Source organism: Carcharhinus amblyrhynchos, unplaced genomic scaffold (genome assembly GCF_965287045.1).
Source record: "Carcharhinus amblyrhynchos unplaced genomic scaffold, sCarAmb.v2.hapA scaffold_43, whole genome shotgun sequence".
In the NCBI taxonomy this organism is placed as follows: Eukaryota; Metazoa; Chordata; class Chondrichthyes; order Carcharhiniformes; family Carcharhinidae; genus Carcharhinus; species Carcharhinus amblyrhynchos.
In genome coordinates this window covers 399,268-420,197 of record NW_027649784.1, presented here as the reverse complement: position 1 = coordinate 420,197, position 20,930 = coordinate 399,268, and the positions used below count along the sequence as shown (strand labels likewise).

At 45.0% G+C, this 20,930-nt stretch overlaps 1 protein-coding gene across 1 annotated transcript in view; it reads left to right on the top strand.

Annotated features, from left to right (window-relative positions):
- epoa (erythropoietin a) overlaps positions 1-20,368 on the top strand; it is a 53,455-nt gene extending 33,087 nt beyond the window's left edge. The window contains exons 4-5 of the mRNA XM_080181846.1: positions 4,324-4,488; positions 19,635-20,368. Of these exons, the coding sequence (XP_080037972.1) occupies positions 4,324-4,488; positions 19,635-19,781 (312 nt within the window). The 3' untranslated portion in view covers positions 19,782-20,368. The remainder of the gene's footprint in view (positions 1-4,323; positions 4,489-19,634) is intronic.
- Positions 20,369-20,930: the final 562 nt, after the last annotated feature.

The window sequence follows — 20,930 nt, the reverse complement described above, 5'->3', positions numbered from 1 at the left end:
GCTGAATAAACTAGGCTTGTACTCGTTAGAGTTTAGAAGAATGAGGGGAGATCTCATTGAGACGTATAAGATAATGAATGGGATGGATAGGATAGAGGTGGAGAGACTCTTCCTGCTCAGAAAGGACAGTAGGACTAGGGGGCACAGCCTCAACATAAAGGGGGGGGTGGTTTAGAACGGAGTTGAGGAAGAATTTCTTCACTCATAGGGTGGTGAATCTCTGGAATTCTCTGCCCATTGAAGTGGTGGAGGCTGCCTCGCTAAATATTTTTAAGACGCGGGTTGATGGGTTTTTGATAAGAGAGGGGATTAAGGGTTATGGGGAGAGGGTGGGAATGTGGAACTGAGCCACGACAGATCAGCCATGATCTTATTGAATGGCAGGGCAGGCTCGAAGGGCTGGATGGCCTACTCCTGCTCCTATTTCTTATGTTCTTATGAAGAGGTGCGTGGATGTTGGGGGAAAATGGCAGAGATAGATGATCGTCTGTATTCTATTTGAATGGGAGAGAAGGCTATATGAATGGCCTTCTCCTGCTCCATTGTTCCTGTGTCCAATGAGGAATAGAAGAAATGCTGTGAAAGTAGTTGTACCTTGAATTCCAGCGCAGCAAAGGGAAGATCGAAGGATAAAGCTGATAGATACGGCTGCAGAAAATCTGAGAGTTCCAGAAACATTAAGACTTTAAAGGTAAGCTAACCAATAGATGCCAATTTCTCTCACAGAGTACATAGAATGGCTGGCTGAAGTTTATTCATTAGTCATAAGTAAGACTTCGATTAACATTGCAATGAAGTTACTGTGAAATTCCCCGAGTAGCCACACACCGGCGCCTGTTCGGGTCAATGCACCATAACCTAGTGGGAGCACCCAGAGGAAACCCATGCAAACAATGTGCAGACTCCACACAGAAGTGACCCAAGCTGGGAATCAAACTCGGGCCCCTGGTGCTGTGAGGTAGCAGTGCTAATCACTGTGCCACCGTGCCACCCCTAGTATGGAAAATGAAAGCTTTCTTCTGTAGAGTTTGGGGCAGAGACACATGGCTGGGAATTCATTGAATCATAGAATCCATACAGTGCAGAAAGAGGCCATTCATCCCATCGAGTTTGCACTGACCACAATCCCACCCAGGCCCTATTTCCGTAACCCCACATTTACCCTGCTAGTTCCCCCAGACACTAGGGTCAATTTGGCATGGCCAATCAACCTAACATGCATATCTTTGGAGTGTGGGAGGAAACCAGAGCACCCAGAGGAAACCCACGCAGATACAGTGGAGAACGTGCAAACTCCACACAGGCAGTGTCCAAGCCGGGAATCGAACCTGGATCTCTGGCACTGTGAGGTAGTCATGATGTGGATATGCCGGCGTTGGACTGGGGTAAACACAGTAAAAAGTCTGACAACACCAGGTTTTAGTCCAACCGATTTATTTGATAGTAAACTCTCAAACTTTCGGGTTAGTCCCTTTGTCAGGTGAATGGAGAGTTCTGGCCTCAGACAGAGCATATAAAGCACAGACAGTTTACAGATTACTGATTAGAATGCTAATCTTTACACCTAACCTGCTGTTCAAGATCTGAAGTGGCTGATAATGTGAGTGGAAGGAGCACTGATCACAGTTTAAAGAGATGTGTATTGTCTCCAGACAGTACAGTAAGTGAGGTTTTGCAAACCCAGGCAAGTCACGGGGGTTACAAATAGTGCGACATGAACCCAAGATCCCTGTTGAGGCTGTCCTCATGTGTGTGGAACTTGGCTATCAGTCTCTGCTCAGCGACTCTGCGCTGTCGTGTGTTGTGAAGGCCGCCTTGGAGAATGCTTACCCGAAGGTCAGAGGCTGAATGCCCGTGACCACTGAAGTGTTCGCGGGCATTCAGCCTCTGACCTTTGGGTAAGCATTCTCCAAGGCGGCCTTTACAACACACGACAGCGCAGAGTCGCTGAGCAGAGACTGATAGCCAAGTTCCACACACATGAGGACAGCCTCAACAGGGATCTTGGGTTCATGTCGCACTATTTGTAACCCCCGTGACTTGCCTGGGTTTGCAAAACCTCACTTACTGTGCTGTCTGGAGACAATACACATCTCTTTAAACTGTGATCAGTGCTCCTTCCACTCACATTATCAGCCACTTCAGATCTTGAACAGCAGGTTAGGTGTAAGGATTCGCATTCTAATCAGTAATCTCTAAACTGTCTGTGCTTTATATGCTCTGTCTGAGGCCAGAACTCTCCATTCACCTGACGAAGGGGCTAACCCCGAAAGCTTGTGAGTATATTATCAAATAGGTTGGACTAAAACCTGGTGTTGTCAGACTTTTTACTGTGTTTACCCCAGTCCAACGCCGGCATACCCACATTTGGAAACCTACACAGAGACGGCGAGAGTGTGCATATTCTCATATGCACATATAGAGAATGTGACCCATGTAGACAGTGACCCAAGCCGGGGATCGAACCCAGATCCCTGGCGCTGTGAGGCAGCAGTGCTAACCTATTGTGCCCACTGTGCAGGTTAGGTGAATTGGCCATGCTGAATTGTCCCTGGGTATCGGGGGGACTGGCTAGGGTAAACACATGGGGTTATGGAGATGGGGCCTGGGTGGGATTGCGGTTGGTACAGACTCGATGGGCCGAATGGCCACCTGCACTGTAAGGATTCTATTATTAAGAAAATGGTGGGCTATTTCAATTGATTATCCATTGAACTACTCAATAGAGGTAATTGGTAAACTGATAAGGAGAGGAGAATTGGACAAAGCATGGCAGTGTGTTCTGCTCCTCAGTGTCAGCAGTTCTATCTTGCTGTCCACATTAAAGCCATGTGGTGCTATTATTGATCTGTCTGGGTCAGTTAGAGATTTATTGCCAGGTCAACGTAAAGTGAAATGTTTTTCTTTCAGAATGGGAAATTTAGCTCCTAACTCCAAGTTCAATCTTGATCTGACAGTTTATTGTACATTGAAAAAGCAATTGGTTTCTATTCTTCTCAAGTATTTTCTCGAGTGACGTAGAAATATCTCCATGCCAGGAGTCACTGACATATTTCAAGGTGCAACTGGATATTTGTTTGTCTTGCACCTAATTGTGCCTGAACCAATCACATTTTAAAGCTTCACAATTGAAAAGAATTCTCAGAGAATCCTCTTGAAGGAGCATTGGATGGCACAGTGGTTGGCACTGCCTCAGTGCCAGGGACTTGGGTTCGATTCCTGGTTTGGGTCACTGTCTGTGTGGAGTTTGCACGTTCTCGCCCTCTGTCTGCGTGGGTTTCCTCCAGGTGCTCCAGTTTCCTCCCACAGTCCGAAAGACGTGCTGGTTAGGGTGCATTGGCTGTGCTAAATTCTCCCTCAGTGTTACCCGAACAGGAGCCAGAGTGTGGCGACTAGGGGAATTTCATAGTGACTTCATTGCAGTGTTAATGTAAGCCTTACTTGTGACACTTAATAGATAAACTTTAAACTTGGTGATACTTTCAGGATGATTATGGGAGCTGTCCCATATCCTGGCTGATCTTCATCCTTTAACCATCAGAATTATATAAAAAAATACTGATCTGATTTGCTGTTTGTCGAGTGTTGCTCTTCGCAAATTGGCCGACACTTTTCCCCATGCTACAATATAAAGTACACCATTGCACAAAGCACCTTTTGGATGTCCAGTGGTTTTGTGAAATGCTATAGAAATGCAACTCATTCATTTACAAGTACACTGCAGATTTGGCTGCTGGCAGAATGTCATTGGTAACGTGCCAAGTGTTGTTGGTGCGGCATTTGGGATTTGTTTTGATTGCTTATTATGGGCTCCTTTGAGTACATATAATAGAATCATGTCCTTCTGCACTGGGCAGATTCTATTATCATCGAACCTGCACTGGCCACAATCCCACCCAGGCCCCATCCCCGCAATTTACCCTTGCTAATCCCCCTGACACTAAGGGGCAATTTAGCATGGCCAATCAACCAACACATCTTGAGTGTGGGAGGAAACCGGACGAAACCCACGCAGACATGGCGAACATGCAAACTCCGCGCAGACAGTGACCCAAGCCGGAAATTGAACCCGGGTCCCTGGCACTGAGGCAGCAGTGCTAACCACTGTGCAAAAGGACTAATTGGGAGTGGGATTCACAGTGAGTGAAGGTCAGGGCATTATTGGACCACTTCTGAGAAATTTTGGTCCGATGCTTTAGCAGGTCGATTCCAAGAACCTGACATTTTCTCCCCGCTGGTGCTGCTCGTGCCTCAATGGGAGCTAAGAATTTATTGCATTGGGATGATCATATAATTGCTGCATTAATCTTTCTGTCTCCACAGTCAAGAACAAAAGCTGAGGAGGTTCAGACAGGCCTCAAAGTGCTTGCCGCTGCAATCCAGAAGGCCCAGAATGTGACAGTCAACAGTAGCACGCAGTATCTCATAGAAAGGAGCTACAGTAATATCCGCAGCTTAACACAGATGGTGAGGAGTTTCAGTACACCGGTAAGTGGTGCAAATAAGTTCATGGGGTATTGAGAAAGTTAGGGATTTGAAGGCTGTGTCTTAGTATCCCTTAATATGATTTGGGACACAGTGGAAAATAATGTTTCTTGTGTGCTATACAGATGAAGTACACCGTTCAGAGAGTACATAGGGGAGAAGGATTTGATTTATTATTACGTATATTAGTATACAGTGAAAAGTATTTGATTTGACTTATTGTTGTCACATGTATTGGGATACAGTGAAAAGTATTGTTTCTTGCTGCTATACAGACAAAGCATACCATTCACAGCATACATAGGGGAGAAGGATTTGATTTGATTTATTATTTGTCACATGTATTGGAATACAGTGAAAAGTATTGTTTCTTGTGTGCTACACAGACAAAGCATACCGTTCAGAGAGTATGTGGGGAGTAGGATTTGATTTGTTTTATTGTCACATGTATTGCACGCTATGCAGACAAAGCATATTCAAAAAGAAAAGAAAAGGAGAGCATGCAGAATATAGTGTTCCAGTCATAGCTAGGGTGTAGGGGTGAGGTGATGTTTATTGGGGTGTGTTGAGATGGTGGGATATATAATATATCCATAATTTCCCTTGCTGCTGGTTTCATCCTTTCCCCCTCTTCCTGTAGTCAATAAAATTGAGTGATGCCTGTCACAGTCCATAGCTCAATATGAAGTCCTTCTGTACTTTGCTTAACTGGTTGTGTGTGCTGATGGGTGTTTGACTATGGGAGCCATCACGGCTGAGCACAGTGCTGCTCTCATGCGATGTCCATGCTGTGAGCGCTTTGGATATCATTCAGAAACTGAAACTTTCCGAGCCAGAGGAGACAGAGACTAATTGTAATGTCTGCCTCCAACTTGAGTGATTTGGCACAAAGCAGAGGAATTTAAAAATCACTAGAAATGTATAGAATCAGACAATAGAATCATAGAATTCCTACAGTGCAGAAGGAGGTCATTCAGCCCATTGAGGCTACACTGACAACAATCCCACCTTGGCCATGTCCCTGTAACTCCATATATTTACTCCGCTAATCCCTCTAACCTATGCATCCTGGGAAACGAAGGGGCAATTTAGCATGGCCAATCCACCTAACGCGTACGTCCTTGGACACTAAGCGACAGTTTAGCATGGCCAAATCCACCTAACCAGCACATTTTTGGACACTAAGTGACAATTTAGCATGGCCAATCCACCTAATCTGTACATTTTTCAGACTGTGGAAGAAAACCAGAGCGCCCAGAGAAAACCCATGCAGACACGGGGAGAGAACATGCAGACTCCACACAGATAATGACCCAAGCAGGGAATCGAACCTGGGTCCCTGGCGCTGTGAGGCAGCAGTGCTAACTAGTGTGGCAACCTTATTAATATTAAAATGAGATGAATTTATTAATCAATAACATTTGTTCTGTATCAGTTGGATTGCTGATTTTTATTTTAATTGGCCATGCTAAATTCTCCCTCCGTGTGGCCTGTGTCGGAGTGGGGCGACTAGGGGATTTTCATAGTGACTTTATCATGGTGTGAATGTAAGCTTATTTGTGACAATAAATAAACTTTTACTTTACTTTTTAATTGTAATCTGTAACCTGAGTAACTTGGCATAAAGCAGAGGAATTTATTAATCAATAGAAATGTATTAATAAAATTATAGAAATTTATGAATCAATAATATTTGTGCTGTATCAAAGAACAGTGCTGCACGGGAACAGGCCCTTTGGCCCTCCAAGCCTGGGCCCATCATGATATCTGCCTAAACTAAAACCATGTGCACTTATGGAGATCATACCCTTCGATTCCCATCCCATACATGTATTGGTCTACTTGCCCCTTAAATGTAGCTATCGTACCTGGTCCCACCACCTCCCCGGGCACGTTCCAGACACTCTCTACCCTCTGTGTAAAACAAATTTACCTCACACATCTCCTCTAAACTTTTCCCCAGGCACCTTAAACCTATGTCCCTGAGTACTTGACTTTTCTACCCTGGGGGAAAAGCTTCTAACTATCCACTCTGTCCATGCCCCTCATAATCTTGTAGACTTCTATCAGGTCGCCCCCTCAACCTCCGTCATTCCAGTGAGAGCAAATCAAGTTTCCCCAACCCCTCCTCATAACTTAACATCCTCCAGACCAGGCAACATCCTGGTAAATCTTTTCTGTGCCCTCTCCAAGCCTCCACATCCTTCTGGTAGTGTGGCGACCAGAATTGTATACAGTATTCAAAATGAGGCCTAACTAAAGTTCTATACAGCTGCAGCATGACCTGTCAATTTTTAAACCCAATGCCCTGGCCGATGAAGGCAAGCGTGCCGAATGCTGCCTTGATTACCTTCTCCAACTGCATTATCATTTTCAGCGATCAGTTGGATTTCTCATTCTTTTTCTTAAATGCAATCTATCAGAAGTGCTATCAATGAAAAACTATTGTCCCTAACCACTGTACCACTGTGGGGCGGCACAGTGGTACTGTGGTTAGCACTGCTGCCTCACAGGGTCAGGGATCCAGGTTCAATTCCCAGCTTGGGTCACTGTCTGTGTGGAGTCTGCACGTTCTCCACCGTGTCTGCATGGGTTTCCTCCGGGTGATCCAATTTCCTCCCGTGGTCCAAAGATGTGCAGGTTAGGTGGATTGGCCATGCTAAATTAACTGTAGTGTCGGGGGAAGTAGCAGCGTAAATGTGTGGGGTTACGGGGATAGGGCGTGGGTGGGATTGTGGTCAGTGTAGACTTGATGGGCCGAATGGCCACCTTCTTCACTGTAAAGATTCTGTGATATTCTATTACTTGTGGGGGATGGAGGGGGGAAGGAGTGATTTGAGATGTACCGAATGGTAAACCATTGGCGAGTGCAACAGTATAAGAGATCTGGATTAATATCAGGAGAGATTGAGAGTGGTCCCTGGGATGAGAGGGTTGGCCTATGATGAGAGGCTGAGTAAATTGGGCTTCTATTCTCGAGTTTAGAAGACTGAGAAATGCTTTTGTTGAAACCTTACAAGAATTCTGAAGGGATTTGATGGGGTGGAGACCGAAAAAGATTATTTCTGTTGTGGGGAAATCTAAAATATGGGAGGGTTACAGCCTCAGGATAAGGGGCCAATCATTTAGAACTGAGATGAGGAGAAATTTCTTCACTGTGAATTTTTGGAATTCTCTGTCCCAGAGGATTGGGCCCCGTTTCTAAGGAAGGATGTGCCAGCCTTGGAAAGGGTCCAGAGGAGGTTCGCAAGAATGATCCCTGGAATGAAGAGCTCCTCTTATGACGAACGGTTGAGGACTCTGGGTCTGTACACTTTGGCGTTTAGAAGGATGATGGAGGGTGGGGTGGGGATCTTATTGAAACTTACAGGATACTGCGAGGCCAGGATAGAGTGAACGTGGAGAAGATGTTTCCACTAGTAGGAAAAACTAGAACCAGAGGGCATGACCTCAAGCTAAAGGGACACTCCTTTAAAACAGATGAGGAGGAATTTCTTCAGCCAGAGAGTGGTGAATCTGTGGAACTCTGCCGCTGTGGAGGCCAGGTCACTGAGCCTCTTTAAGGCAGAGGTAGATAGGCTCTTGATTAATACGGGGATCAGAGGTTATGGGAAAAGGGGCAGGAGAATGGGGATGAGAAAAATATCAGCCATGATTGAATGGTGGAGCAGATTTGATGGGCAAGTGGCCTCATTTGGCTCCTATGTCTTATGGTCTTATTCGAGACTGGAACGGACAGATTTTTGGTGTCTCGGGATTAAAAGATATAGGGAGCAGGTGGAAAATGATGTTGAAGTCCAAAATCAGCCCTGATTGTATTGAATGATAGAGCAGGCTCAATTCCTGTTCCTATTTCTTAAGTCCACAGTGCACTGGCTCGGGGGAGGCACTGATCTGATTGTGTGAGGGAGCTGCATTAACACTAATCGAGATAGGATCAGTAAGTAATGGCACTGGCTGGTGGGAAACACTAGGCTCCACACTGGTGATAAACATGTGATGGAGAAAGGATGGGTTGGTGGGGTCAGATGAAGCAGAGTGGAATGGCAATGACCTTATTGAGCTGAAATGCTGAGCTGTAAGTGTTTAGGAACTTAAGTAAAGATATAGCTAATGGCAAAAGAGACTGAGCAGTCTGTGTTTCAGAGGCTGAACTCGGCAAGGCTTCTCAGACAGCCCTTTCCAAATCTTCAACCTCTACTGCTGAGAGGGGCGAGGGCAGCAGAGGCCACTCACTACCCGCAGATTCTCCTCCAAGTCGCAAACCATCCTGACTTGGAACTATATATTCTGTTCCTTTGCCATCGCTGGGTCAAAATCCTGGCACTCCCTCCCTCACAGCGCCACGGGTGTATCTACACCACATGGACATGAAGTGGTTCTTCATCACTTCCACAAGGGCTATTAGGGATGGGCAATAATTATTAACTTTGCTAATGACACACTCATCCCATGAACATATTAAATAAGGACACTTGGATGAGAGCGGAGGCAATGGTGTAATGGTATTGTTCCTGGACTAATAATCCAGAGACCTACAGCAAAGATCTGGGGGCCAGGGCTCACATCCTGCCACAGCAGATGAACCAATTTGAATTGAATAAAAATTTAGAATTAAAAGTTCAGAGAAATTATTGCCAAAACCCATCTGGTTCACCAACGTCCCTTTAAGGAAGGAAATCTGTTTTTTAAAGCTTATTTATGAGTCACAAGTAAGGCTCACACTAACACTGCAATGAAGTTACTGTGAAATTCCCTTATCTGCCGAAATCTGCCGTCCTTACCCAGTCAGGTCTACAGGTGATTCCAGACACACAGCAATGTGGTTGACTCTTAACTGCTCCTTCTGAAATGGAGGGCAATTAAGGATGGGCAATAAATGCTGGCTTCAGCAAAGACACTGGCAAAAGGAACAGTTCTTTTGGCAATACATGGCTAAGTTGACAAGGCAGTTAGCATAGCATCATATTAGGAGATGTGCAGTAAATAACCAGAGTGCGAGCAGTTATGACAATGCAAGGGGCTGGATTAACCTGCGTGGTTGCAACAACATGCTGGGTTGGCTGGAGTGCCCGGTTAGTGATTGCCTCTGTACTGATGTTAATCCAACCCTGTCATGTTGTCAGGCTGATGAACTCTTCCACGTCACCAATACTCACTGTGGAAACAAAAATACTGCAACACCAAATCGTTACTGATGATTTTTGAATGGTTTGGCTTCTTTAGGGATTTGGACTTTAATTATCCTGGCCGGATTGGTAATTCTGCAGTGATGGAGTGTGGTGCTCACTTCCCTGCTCCCCACCTTCCCCCCCCACCCCCAAGCTTACTTAGCTTTCCGGCTTCCTTTGGTGACCCTGTCTTATCTCTTTCCAATAAAGACCTTTTCTCCACCGCCACCCCCCACCCCCCATCCCGCATTGATGCTTGCAATTTAACCCGGCAGCAACCTTTCAAATATTGACACTGGAGAAATGACAGGGGAATAGCTAAAAATAATGAGCCTTGCTCCTGCTTTCTGTCACGTAATCCATCCTGTCACTCGTCTCCCCGGAGCCACAGGATGTTGATCTCGGGACGCAATCAACAATTTATTGGATGAGGAACAGCTTTCTGTGAATAGAGTAGCTTTCCTGAAATAATATTGCCAGGTGGTTGGGGCCGCGGTTAGCACAATACAGTTGCATCTTTGGTTTCAAATTTTAATTTGAGTCATGGACACATCCTTTTTGTATGTCCGTGTGTCAATTATCTGTCTCTTTTTTTCTCTCTCTCTCTCTCTCTCTCTCTCTCTCTCTCTCTCTCTCTCTCTCTCTCTCTCTCTCTCGTTTTCTTTTGAGGTCTCCTCCCCAACTTGGAGCTCAGTTCAGTCAGTCAGCAGTGTAGTTCGCTCTGGGTCAAGCATTTTGTGGGTCTCTGCATTAAAGCTTGAGTTCACAATCCAGGCTTTCAAGGCTGTGGCTTCTTGGTGGCTAAGAAGCTATTACTGCTGATCTGTAGTGATCGGGATGGTAAAGAGTCCAGGGGCGTGTTGGTAGGGGAGGAGGGGGTGGAGAGAGGGGAGAGGTTGCCCTGACCAACAGTCATTCTTCCCCCATCCCCCACCCAATCTAACTCAACTCAACTCAACTCAAGGCTGAAAGTAGAACAGTAAGAAGTCTCACAACACCAGGTTAAAGTCCAACAGGTTTATTTGGTAGCACAAGCCACTAGCTTTTGGAGCACTGCTTCTTTAAGTCTGTACCTTTTGAGACTTGATTACCTGTAAAGACTTGCATTCCAACCAATGTTGTAAATTGAGTTTGTGTCTTTATATGCCCTGTTTGTGCACAGAGCTCCCACTCGCCTGTAAGGGTAGCGCTCCAAAAGCTAGTGACTTTTGCTATCAAATAAATCTGGTGTGGTGAGACTTATTGTTTTTACCCCAGTCCAACGCCGGCATCTCGTGAAAATAGAAGCCAGAGATGTTTGTGTAGGATATAACACTCGGGCAACAATCACTGCAAAAGATTAAGGCATCGCGTAAGGTGCCTTGGGGATCTCGGTGACATTAGGAAGATGCCAAATAAATGCAAGGGAAACCATCCTAAAGATAACAGCTTCAAATTAAAGCTTATTTATTAGCGTCACAAGTCAGCTTACATTAACACTGCAGTGCAGTTGCTGTGAAAATCCTCTAGTCGCCACACTCTGGCGCCCGTTCGTGTCTCACAACACCAGGTTAAAGACAAATGGGTTTATTTGGTAGCACAAGCCACTAGCTTTTGGAGCGCTGCTGCTTCATCAGGTAAATGGGAGTTCAGTCACAAGCAGGGCATATAAAGACAGAAACTCAGCTTACAAAATAATGGTTGGAGTGCGAGCCTTTACAGGTAATCAAGTCTCAAAGGTACAGACTGAGGGAGAATTTAGCACGGCCAATGCACCCAACCAACACATCTTTCAGGCTGTGGGAAGAAACTGGAGCACCCAGAGGAAACCCACGCAGACAGGGGGAGATTGCACACAGTTGTGAGGCAGCAATGCTAACCACCATGCCCCCTCCCAACTGATACGTGTGACAGCCCAATTTTCACCCCACACAGTTTCTTCGTCACCTCATTGTGTTTTGTTGTTACGTTGAGCCTTAGCTTGTGTCGCATACAGCCATTATAGTACCCTCTATGGTGCCCCACATAATTACACAATCAATTCCTTTTTGTAGTAACATCAGTGGCTGCCCCGTAGTCTTGGCATCTGAAGGTTAAGGGTTTAATGTTAGGTGCATTGACCCACACAGGCGCTGGAGTATAACAACTAGGGGAACTTAAATAAATAAATAAATATTGTTATCTATCTATTTGTGTCACAAATCGGCTTACATTAACACTGCAATGAAGTTACTGTGAACATCCCCTAGTTGCCACACTCTGGCGACTGTTCAGTAACACTGAGGGAGAATTTGGCACGGCCAATGTACCCGAACCAGCACATCTTTCAGACAGTGGGAGGAAACCGGAGCACCCGGAGGAAACCCACGCAGATAAGGGGAAGAATGTCTGTGTGGAGTTTGCACAATGACCCAAGCTGGGAAACGAATCTGGGTCTCTGGGCGCTGTGAGGCAGCAGGGCTAACTCACTGGGCCACCCATATTCACTTTTGTCCCAGCCATTTGTCATCTTCAACATCACCACTGAACTCCCCTTGACCTTCTCTGCTCCATCAGACCTCACCGCACACATGTCCCTGAGGAGAAGAGACTATCTTTTGCCCTTTTGCGTGTGCGCATGCACGCAATGCACCTTAAACATCGAAGCATCAGCTAGCACGAGGACAAAAGTGATTTTGGAAGAATTTACCTTTGTCCTTTCCGATTCTGTGCTTGGTGTTTTAGTTTGCTGCACTGATGAGTTTTCTCATCAGTGCAGCAAACTGTGCGCTTTCTACATTGCTGACAGACTTTCTCCTCAGCTTCCCTTCAAGATTTAAAACATTGCATTGTTAATGTAAGCCTTACTTGTGACTAATAAATAAACTTTAAACTTGTTACAGCCCACCAAAATGGCATTAGGGTTAAGACCCCTGTTTGAAAATGTAAACCAAAGCCACTTGAATATATATATATATATAGCATATATCTGTATTATATATTATATATAGAATTGCTATAGTATATATACAATTTCTGGCAGCTCAGAAACAAACTGTTCCAAATTACGTGCATTATTCTTAAGTATGGTGATCACTATGTATAGTAAGAAGTCTCACAACACCAGGTTAAAGTCCAACAGGTTTATTTGATAGTAAACGCCACTAGCTTTCGGAATGCTGTTCTGTCGTCAGGCAAGTGCAGAGTTCTGATCACAAACAGGGCATATAAAGGCGCACACAGTTTACAGAATACTGATTAGAATGCCAGTCTTTATAGCTAATCAGCTAATCAAGTCTTAAAGGTGCAACAATGTGAATGGAGATAGCATTAGCATAGGTTAAAGAGATGTGTATTGTCTCCAGACAGTACAGTTAGTGAGATTTTGCAAGCCCAGGCAAGTCATGGAGGTTACAGATAGTGTGACATGAACCCAAGATCCTGGTTGAGGCCATACTCGTGTGCGTAACTTGGCTATCAGTTTCTGCTCAGCGACTCTGCGCTATGTGTAACAGCAAGTTTGCACTCAGCAAGATCTGACCAAACAGCAAAGTTTTAGTGTGTTGGTTAGATACAGAACTAATTTCCCTGCCCTAAAGACTTAGAGTGGAGTTTAAACCCTTAACCATCAGACTCCAAGACCAGGGTGCAGCCACTGATGTTAATACAAAAAGGAATTGGTTGTGTAATTATTTGGCACATCACAGAGGGTAGTATAAAGACATTGCGTTTTTTTGGATCTACGTTTTTCTGGTTTCCAAGCTCGCAGGTTGAGAGGTATGAGCAGTTGATGACTGACTCCCTGTGGGATAAAGGTCCTGTGTTACGCAGTTAGATAATGGGCGGATAGGAGGGCAAGTGAGAACGATGCAGAAATACAGAAGTGTTATGGTGCAGAAGGAGGCCATTCAGCCCATTGCATCTGCACCAACTCTTCAACAGACACTTCAGTGTCCCTATCTTTTCCCTTTACCACTGCGTGTTGATTCCAATCAAATAACCATCAAATGTTCTCTCGAATGTCTCGATTGAACCTGCCTCCACTACGTTTCCACTCAGTGCATTCCAAACCCAAACCACTTGCTTTCTTTGCAAATCACTTCAAACCAATGCCACCTTGTTCTTGATACTCCTACAAATGGGAACAGTTTCTCCCTAGCCACTCTCTCCAGCCCCCTCGTGAATTTGAGCATCTCTATAAAATCTCCTCTCAGCCTCCTTATCTCCAAGGAAAACAGCCCAACCTCTCCAATCTATCCTCATAACTGAAGCTTGGCATCCCTGGAACCACTTCTGCACTCTCTCCAATGCATTGATTTTGATCTGATTTTGACTTGATTTATTACTGTTGCATGTATCAGCGTACATTGAAAAGTACTGTTTCTTGCGCGCTACACAGACACAGCATACCATTCGTAGAGTACAAAGGGAAGAAGGATTTGATTTATTATTGTCACATGTATTGGGATACAGTAAGATGAATTGTTTCTTGCACACTATACAGACAAAGCATACCATTCATAGAGTACATGGGGGAGAAGGATTTGATTTGATTTATTGTTGACACATGTATTGGGATACAGTGAAAAGTATTGTTTCTTGTGCGCTACACAGACGAAGCATACTATTCATAGAGTACATAGGGGAGAAGGAAAGGAGAGAGTGCAGAATGTAGTGTTATAGTCATAGCTAGGGTGTAGAGAAAGATCAACTTAATATAAAGTAGGACCATTCAAAAGTCTGACAGCAGCAGGATAGAAGCTGATCTTGAGTCAGCTGGTAGGTAACCTCAGACTTTTCTATCTTTTCCCCAACAGAAGAAGGTGGAAGAGAAAATGTCCGGGGTGTGTGGAGTCCTTGATTATGCTGGCTGCTTTTCCCTAATCAAGAATCTACCCATCTGACTCCGATATGATTTGATTTAAAGTAGTGAAAAGTATTGTTTCTTATGCACTGTACAGACAAAGCATACTGTTCACAGAGTACATAGGGGAGAAGGAGTTGATTTATTATTGACACATGATTTGGGATGCAGTGAGAAGTATTGTTTCTTGCGTGCTATACAGACAGAGCATATTGTTCAGAGAGGAGGAGAGGAGAGGGTGCAGAATGTAGTGTTACAGTCATAGCTAGGGTGCAGAGAAAGATCAGCTTAATGCAAGGTAGGTCCATTCAAAAGTCTGACAGCAGCAGGGAAGAAGCTGTTCTTGAGTTGGTTGGTACATGACCTCAGTGTGGCAGCCAGAACTATGCACAGTATTCCAGCTGAGGTTTAATCACTGCCTTGTATAAGTTCAGCATAGCCTCCGTGTTCTTGTACACTGTGATCCTATCAATAAAGCCTAGAATACTATACGTTTTATTAATTATCCTTTCCACCTGTCCTGCCATCTTTCATGATTTATGTACAGATACTCCCAGGTCTCACTTCTGAGTTTGATTTGATTTATTATTGTCACATGTATTGCGATACAGTGAGAAGTATTGTTTCTTGCACGCTATACAGACAAAGCACACCGTTCATAGAGTACATAGGGGAGAAGGAAAGGAGAGAGTGCAGAATGTAGTGTTACAGTCATAGCAAGGGTGTCGTGAAAGATCTACTTTGTGCAAGATAAGTCCATTCGATAGCAACAGAGAAGCTGTCCTTGAGTCGGTTGGTACACGACCTCAGACTTTTGTCCGATCTCTTTGCCGACGGAAGAAGATGGACCCCCTTAACACTCATTGGCACTCAGTGTCAGGACTGTGAGGGTGGCAGCAGTGGAACCTGGTGTGAACGCAACACGAAGCCACAGGAGGTCAGGACAATTAGTTGTTTTAGCTGTGTGGGACAGTGTAACTTCCCAAAATCTGACTCATCTTTATCAATATGTGCTGTAATTAGGTCAGGTACAAAATTCCCATCTGTTTTTTGTGGATGTAGATCTGGATCTGTGAAAGGTTAGAAGTCTACTAAACAGTGAGTATAAGCATTTCTAAAATAAAACACTTGCCTGCCCAATTAGCATCATTGTAAGAGTAGACAGGTGAGTTATGTTCAGAAGGGCAGAGTGAGTGTGTGCCGAGGGGACATAGGGTTTTAATTAAGAAGGGACAACTGGCTTTGGGTAGTAACAGTGAAAAGTGAGGCCTCGGAAATGGCAATGAAGCAGAAAGATTTTGGTTTGTTCACATTTGGTGTGACAAGTTCACACTTTGAATTTATTCATCAGTCCTGTGTCTACAGTCACTAACTGGAGGCTCAGTGGCACAGTCATTAAAGTTTTTTTTTTATTCGTCACAAGTAAGGCGTACATTAACACTGCAATGAAGTTACTGTGAAATTCCCCTAGTCGCCACACTCCAGAACTTGTTCGGGTCAATGCACCCCAACCAGCACATCTTTCAGACTGGGAGGAAACCGGAGCACCCGGAGGAAACGCACGCAGACACGGGGAGAACGTGCAGACTCTGCACAGACAGTGACCTGAGCCGAGAATTGAGCCCCAGTCCCTCGTGCTGTGAGGCAGCCAGCCACTGTTAGCGCTGCTGCCTCACAGTGCCAGGGTTCGATTCCTAGCTTGGGTCACTGTCTGTGTGGAGTCTGCACGTTCTCCCTGTGTCTGTGTGAGTTTCCTCTGGGCATTCTGGTTTCCTCCCACAGACTGAAAGACATGCTGGTTAGGGTGCATTGGCCGTGCTAAATTCTCCCTCAGTGCACCTGAACGGGTGCCGGAGTGTGGTGACTAGGGGATTTTCACAGTAACTTCATTGCAGTGTTAATGTAAACCTTACTTGTGATTAATAAATAAACTTCTCGTGCTATCATTGCTATTGACTTCGTGACTACACTTCGAGGAGGGGGCTTTGTTGGTCAGGAAAGGTGCTATATAAATGCAAGTCTTTACTTGAGAATGGAAATCCTCTCTGTAAACAATCGCCTGTTACAAGATATTCCCCAGTAGGTGATCCTGTGAGTTTTTGACATATAACATATATATTGTCCTAGTTTAGGATCTCTTAAGATTAACTTGCAGGTTGAGTTGGTAGTTAAGAAGGCAAATGCAATGTTAGCATTCATTTTGAGAGGATTAGAATACAAAGGCAAGGATGTACTACTGAGGCTTTATAAGGCTCTGATCAAACCACATTTGGAATATTGTGAGTAATTTTGGGCGTATCTAATGAAGGATTTGATTTCATTTATTATTCTCACATGTATTGGGATACAGTGAAAAGTATTGTTTCTTGCAAGCTATACAGACAAAACAAACTCTTCATAGAGAAGGAAACAAGAGAGTGCAGAATGTAGCGTTACAGTCACAGCTAGGGTGTGGAGAAAGGTCAACTTAATGCGAGGTAGCTCCATTCAAAAGTCTGACAACAGCACAGTAGAAGCTGTTCTCGAGTTGATTGATACGTGACCTCAGACTTTTGAATCGATTTCCTGAAGGAAGAAGGTGGAAGAGAGAATGTGTGAGGTGCATGGGGTCCTTAATTATGCTGGCTGCTTTTCCCGAGGCAGCAGGAAGTGTAGACAGAGTCAATGGATGGGAGGCTAGTTTGCATGATGGATTGGGCTACATTCACGACCTTTTGTAGTTCTTTGCGGTCTTGGGCAGAGCAGGAGCCATACCAAGCTGTGATACAACCAGAAAAAATGTTTTCTATGGTGCATCTGTAAAAGTTGGTGAGAGTCTTGGCTGACATGCCAAATTTCCTTAGTCTTCTGAGAAAGTAGTGGATGTGCTGGCCCCAGAGAGGGTCCAGAGGAGGTTCACGAGAATGATCCTGGGAATGAAAGGCTTGATGTTTGAGGATTGTTTGAGGACTCTGGGTCTGTACTCGATGGAGTTTAGAAGGATTATGGGGCAATCGCATTGAAACTTGCAGAATACGGAAAGGCCTGGATAGAGTGAACATTGGGGATGGGGGGCTGGGGATGTTCCCATTAGTAGGACAGGCTGGGGTCCGAGGGCACAGCCTTGGAGTAAAGGGATGACCCTTTAGAACTGAGATGAGGGGGAATTTCTTCCGCTGGGGATGGGGGTAAATCTGTGGAATTTGCCACAGAGGAGGCCGGGTCATTGAGTGCCTTTTAAGACAGGGATAGATAGGTTCTTGATTGGTAAGGGGATCAAAGGATGTGGGGAAAAGGTGAGAGAATGGGTTTGAGAAATGTATCAGTCACAATTGAATGGCTGATCTGTTTCTCAACCCCTTTTGAATGGGGGAGTAGACTCGATGGGCTGAATGGCCTAAGTCTGCTGCTATATCTTATGGTCTTTATAAATGTCCTCCTTATTGTTGCTTAGTATGCTTTTGTAAAAGCCTAATATTTATTAAGCGACCATGGCCAAGTAGGATTTAATATTCTGCTTTTGAGGGAAGGTGCTTACAGGGGATGGATGCTCAGACTATGTGGCGAGTGCAGTTTGCAGCTATAACAGGCTGGCTATGGATGCCAAAAGACACTGTTTATCATCTTTGCCAGTTATTGCAGCTGTCTGGTTCTTGTCACTTTGCTGTTCCAATGCACAGTTCCCCCATCTCGGACGTGACCTTGCTAGCAGAGAGCAAAAGATCCAAACTCGATGATGAGTTGAACTGTTGCTTCCGTTTTCTCCCGGGTCTTGTTCTGGGGCACCAAATTACACAAGCGTCGTAACTTTGCAGAAAGCATGTGTTAGCATCTGCAGACGATGCAGGGAGGGAAGGAAGGGAAGAACATTGCCCTTGCTTGGGGCACAAAGAAGATTTCCTCTGGCTGGTGTCCGGGATCATGATGTGGAGATGCCGGCGTTGGACTGGGGTAAGAAGCCTCACAACACCAGGTTAACGTCCAGCAAGTTTATTTGATATTAAACCCACAAGCTTTCGGGGTTGCCCCTTCGTCAGGTGAGTGGAGAGTTCTGACGAAGGGGCAAACCCTGAAAGCTTGTGCGTTTAATATCAAATAAATTTGTTGGACGTTAACCTGGTGTTGAGACTCCTTACAATGTCTGGGATAGGAGGTCCTCCGTATTTCACTCAAAGTTTGAAGATGCGCTGTTACATTAGAAATGGACAGGATATAAAGTATTTAAAGTAGAATGCAGAAGTGGCAACATTGCCCCATCTCTTATTCCCCTGGTGGCTTTTTAATCTGCCAAATGGCTTTCCAATTTCCTATTCAAATAGACCCAGTCTCGTCCCCTCTCCACCCACCAACACCAAACATGCATGCATTCCATTGGTTTTGTTGGGTCACTGAGACCGAGGGGCCGGGGTGGGGGGTAGGGAGTTGACCTGAATTCCATCATGGCACAATATTACAGGTTCAGTGAACCAAGATGTGGCACGGTGGCACAGGGGTTAGCGCCACTGCCTCACGGTGCAAGGGACCTGGGGTTTGATTCCCAGCTTGGGTCACTGTCTATGTGGAGTCTGCATGTTCTTCCCGTGTCTGCGTGGGTTTCCTTTGGGTGCTCGAGTTTCCTTCTGCAGTCTGCTGGTTAGTGCCAAATTCTCCCTCAGTGTTGAGGGGTATTGATCTGGTGAATTCTCAAAGGCTTTTTCCCAGGGCTGAAATGGCTGCCACAAGAGGACACAGGTTTAAGGTGCTGGGGAGTAGGTACAGAGGAGATGTCAGGGGTAAGTTTTTCACTGAGGGTGGTGGGTGTGTGGAATCGGCTGCCGCCGGTGGTGGTGGAGGCAGATTCGATCGGGTCTTTTAAGAGACTTCTGGATGAGTACATGGGACTTAGTAGGATTGAGGATTATACGGAAGCCTGGAAGGTAGCGATAAGATCGGCGCAACGTGTGGACCGAAGGGCCTGTTTGTGCTGTAGTTTTTCATTATGTTCCCGAACAGGCACCAGACTGTGGCGACTAGGGGACTTTCACAACAACTTCATTGCTGTGTTAATGTAAGCCGACTTGTGACACTGATAACTAAACTAAACTAAAACTGTAGGTACTTACACAATACACTCTCTCTCTCTCTCTCTGTCTCACGCTGTTGGCTGCTTAATTAAGTTATCTTTTGCTTTTGCACAGGATACCCTCAATTGGGAACGGCAGTTACAGACCACCTTTAACACGAGAACACTGCGAACCATTTTTCAAGTGTATTTAAATTTCTTACAAGGGAAAGTCAGACTGTTTTTCCTCGACACAGAAGCCTGCAACCTGGCGACAAGCTGATATCCCTGGGTGAACACAGCAGACTGTGAAAGGACTTCCGATGCAGATTATACGCTGTAACCTTTGCATTCTAAGCACAACACTGTATAGTACCAACAGGAGCAGGAAGAGAGAGAGAGAAGAAAAAGAAATGAAAGGGAACAGAAGAGGGATGGTTTGGTGCGTTTTGGAATATAATGTTCAAGAGGAAAGCTAACTTGTCCAACTCTACATTGCCTGGGCAGCCAAAGGGACGGTGGCAACCCACCCGCTCGGGGTATAAGGACTTGCAATTTTTTGGACTTGAGGATGAGAGAGCAAGAGAGACACAACCGCACCCGAGGGGTCACTTTGAGTATGACAGATCTAAGTGGCTGTTTATCAATGGCTGTCGTTAAGAGTATTGTTTCTGTGAATATGGGTCACAAGCGTTTCATGCCTTTTGAGCTCTGTCAACTATTACGCCTCAGATCTTTGTTATTGCTTAACTTGTTAAAAAGCATTGTAGGAATGACGAGAACGGGTTTGGTCAAATCTTCTGTGAGTTGTTGGAAGGGGGGTGGGGAGATCCTTTAATACAAAAGCTGAATCATTGTAGATCAGCTCCAAGTCCATTAAAATATTATAACTATTTAAACATATTTACTTGTCTTGACCCACTGTGGGCCTGATTTCCAGGAGTTTAGTTTCTGCCTTTTTTTGCACCACGAATCCAAAATGATGTATTTTCCCGTGTATTTGTGTAATCATCGATGCACTGGCTGCTTTCCCACAATGTTGCTTTTTTGATGTGCAGGCGTAAAAGTGAACATTTCATTTCTCTTTGGGAGGGGAACTTAATTCTGGTGCAGTGGCCTTTTGAGGGGCGCACATGATCTGCTAATGCATGCAAAAAGGACTTCCTGACAACGGTCATTGGGGGAAACTCAACCCCCCACACCCCCCCTCCCCCTTTTTTCTAAAGTCCTGAGAGCAGAATTGGTCCTACCATTGGGAATCAAAGTAAAAGACCAATGAAAAGACAATCTTTTGAAAGTCCCTGGGTCCTGGCACTGTGAAGCTGGCAGTCATGATGTAGAGATGCTGGCGTTGGACTGGGATAAACACAGTAGGAAGTTTCACAACACCAGGTTAAAGTCCAACAGATTTATTTGGTAGCAAAAGCCACTA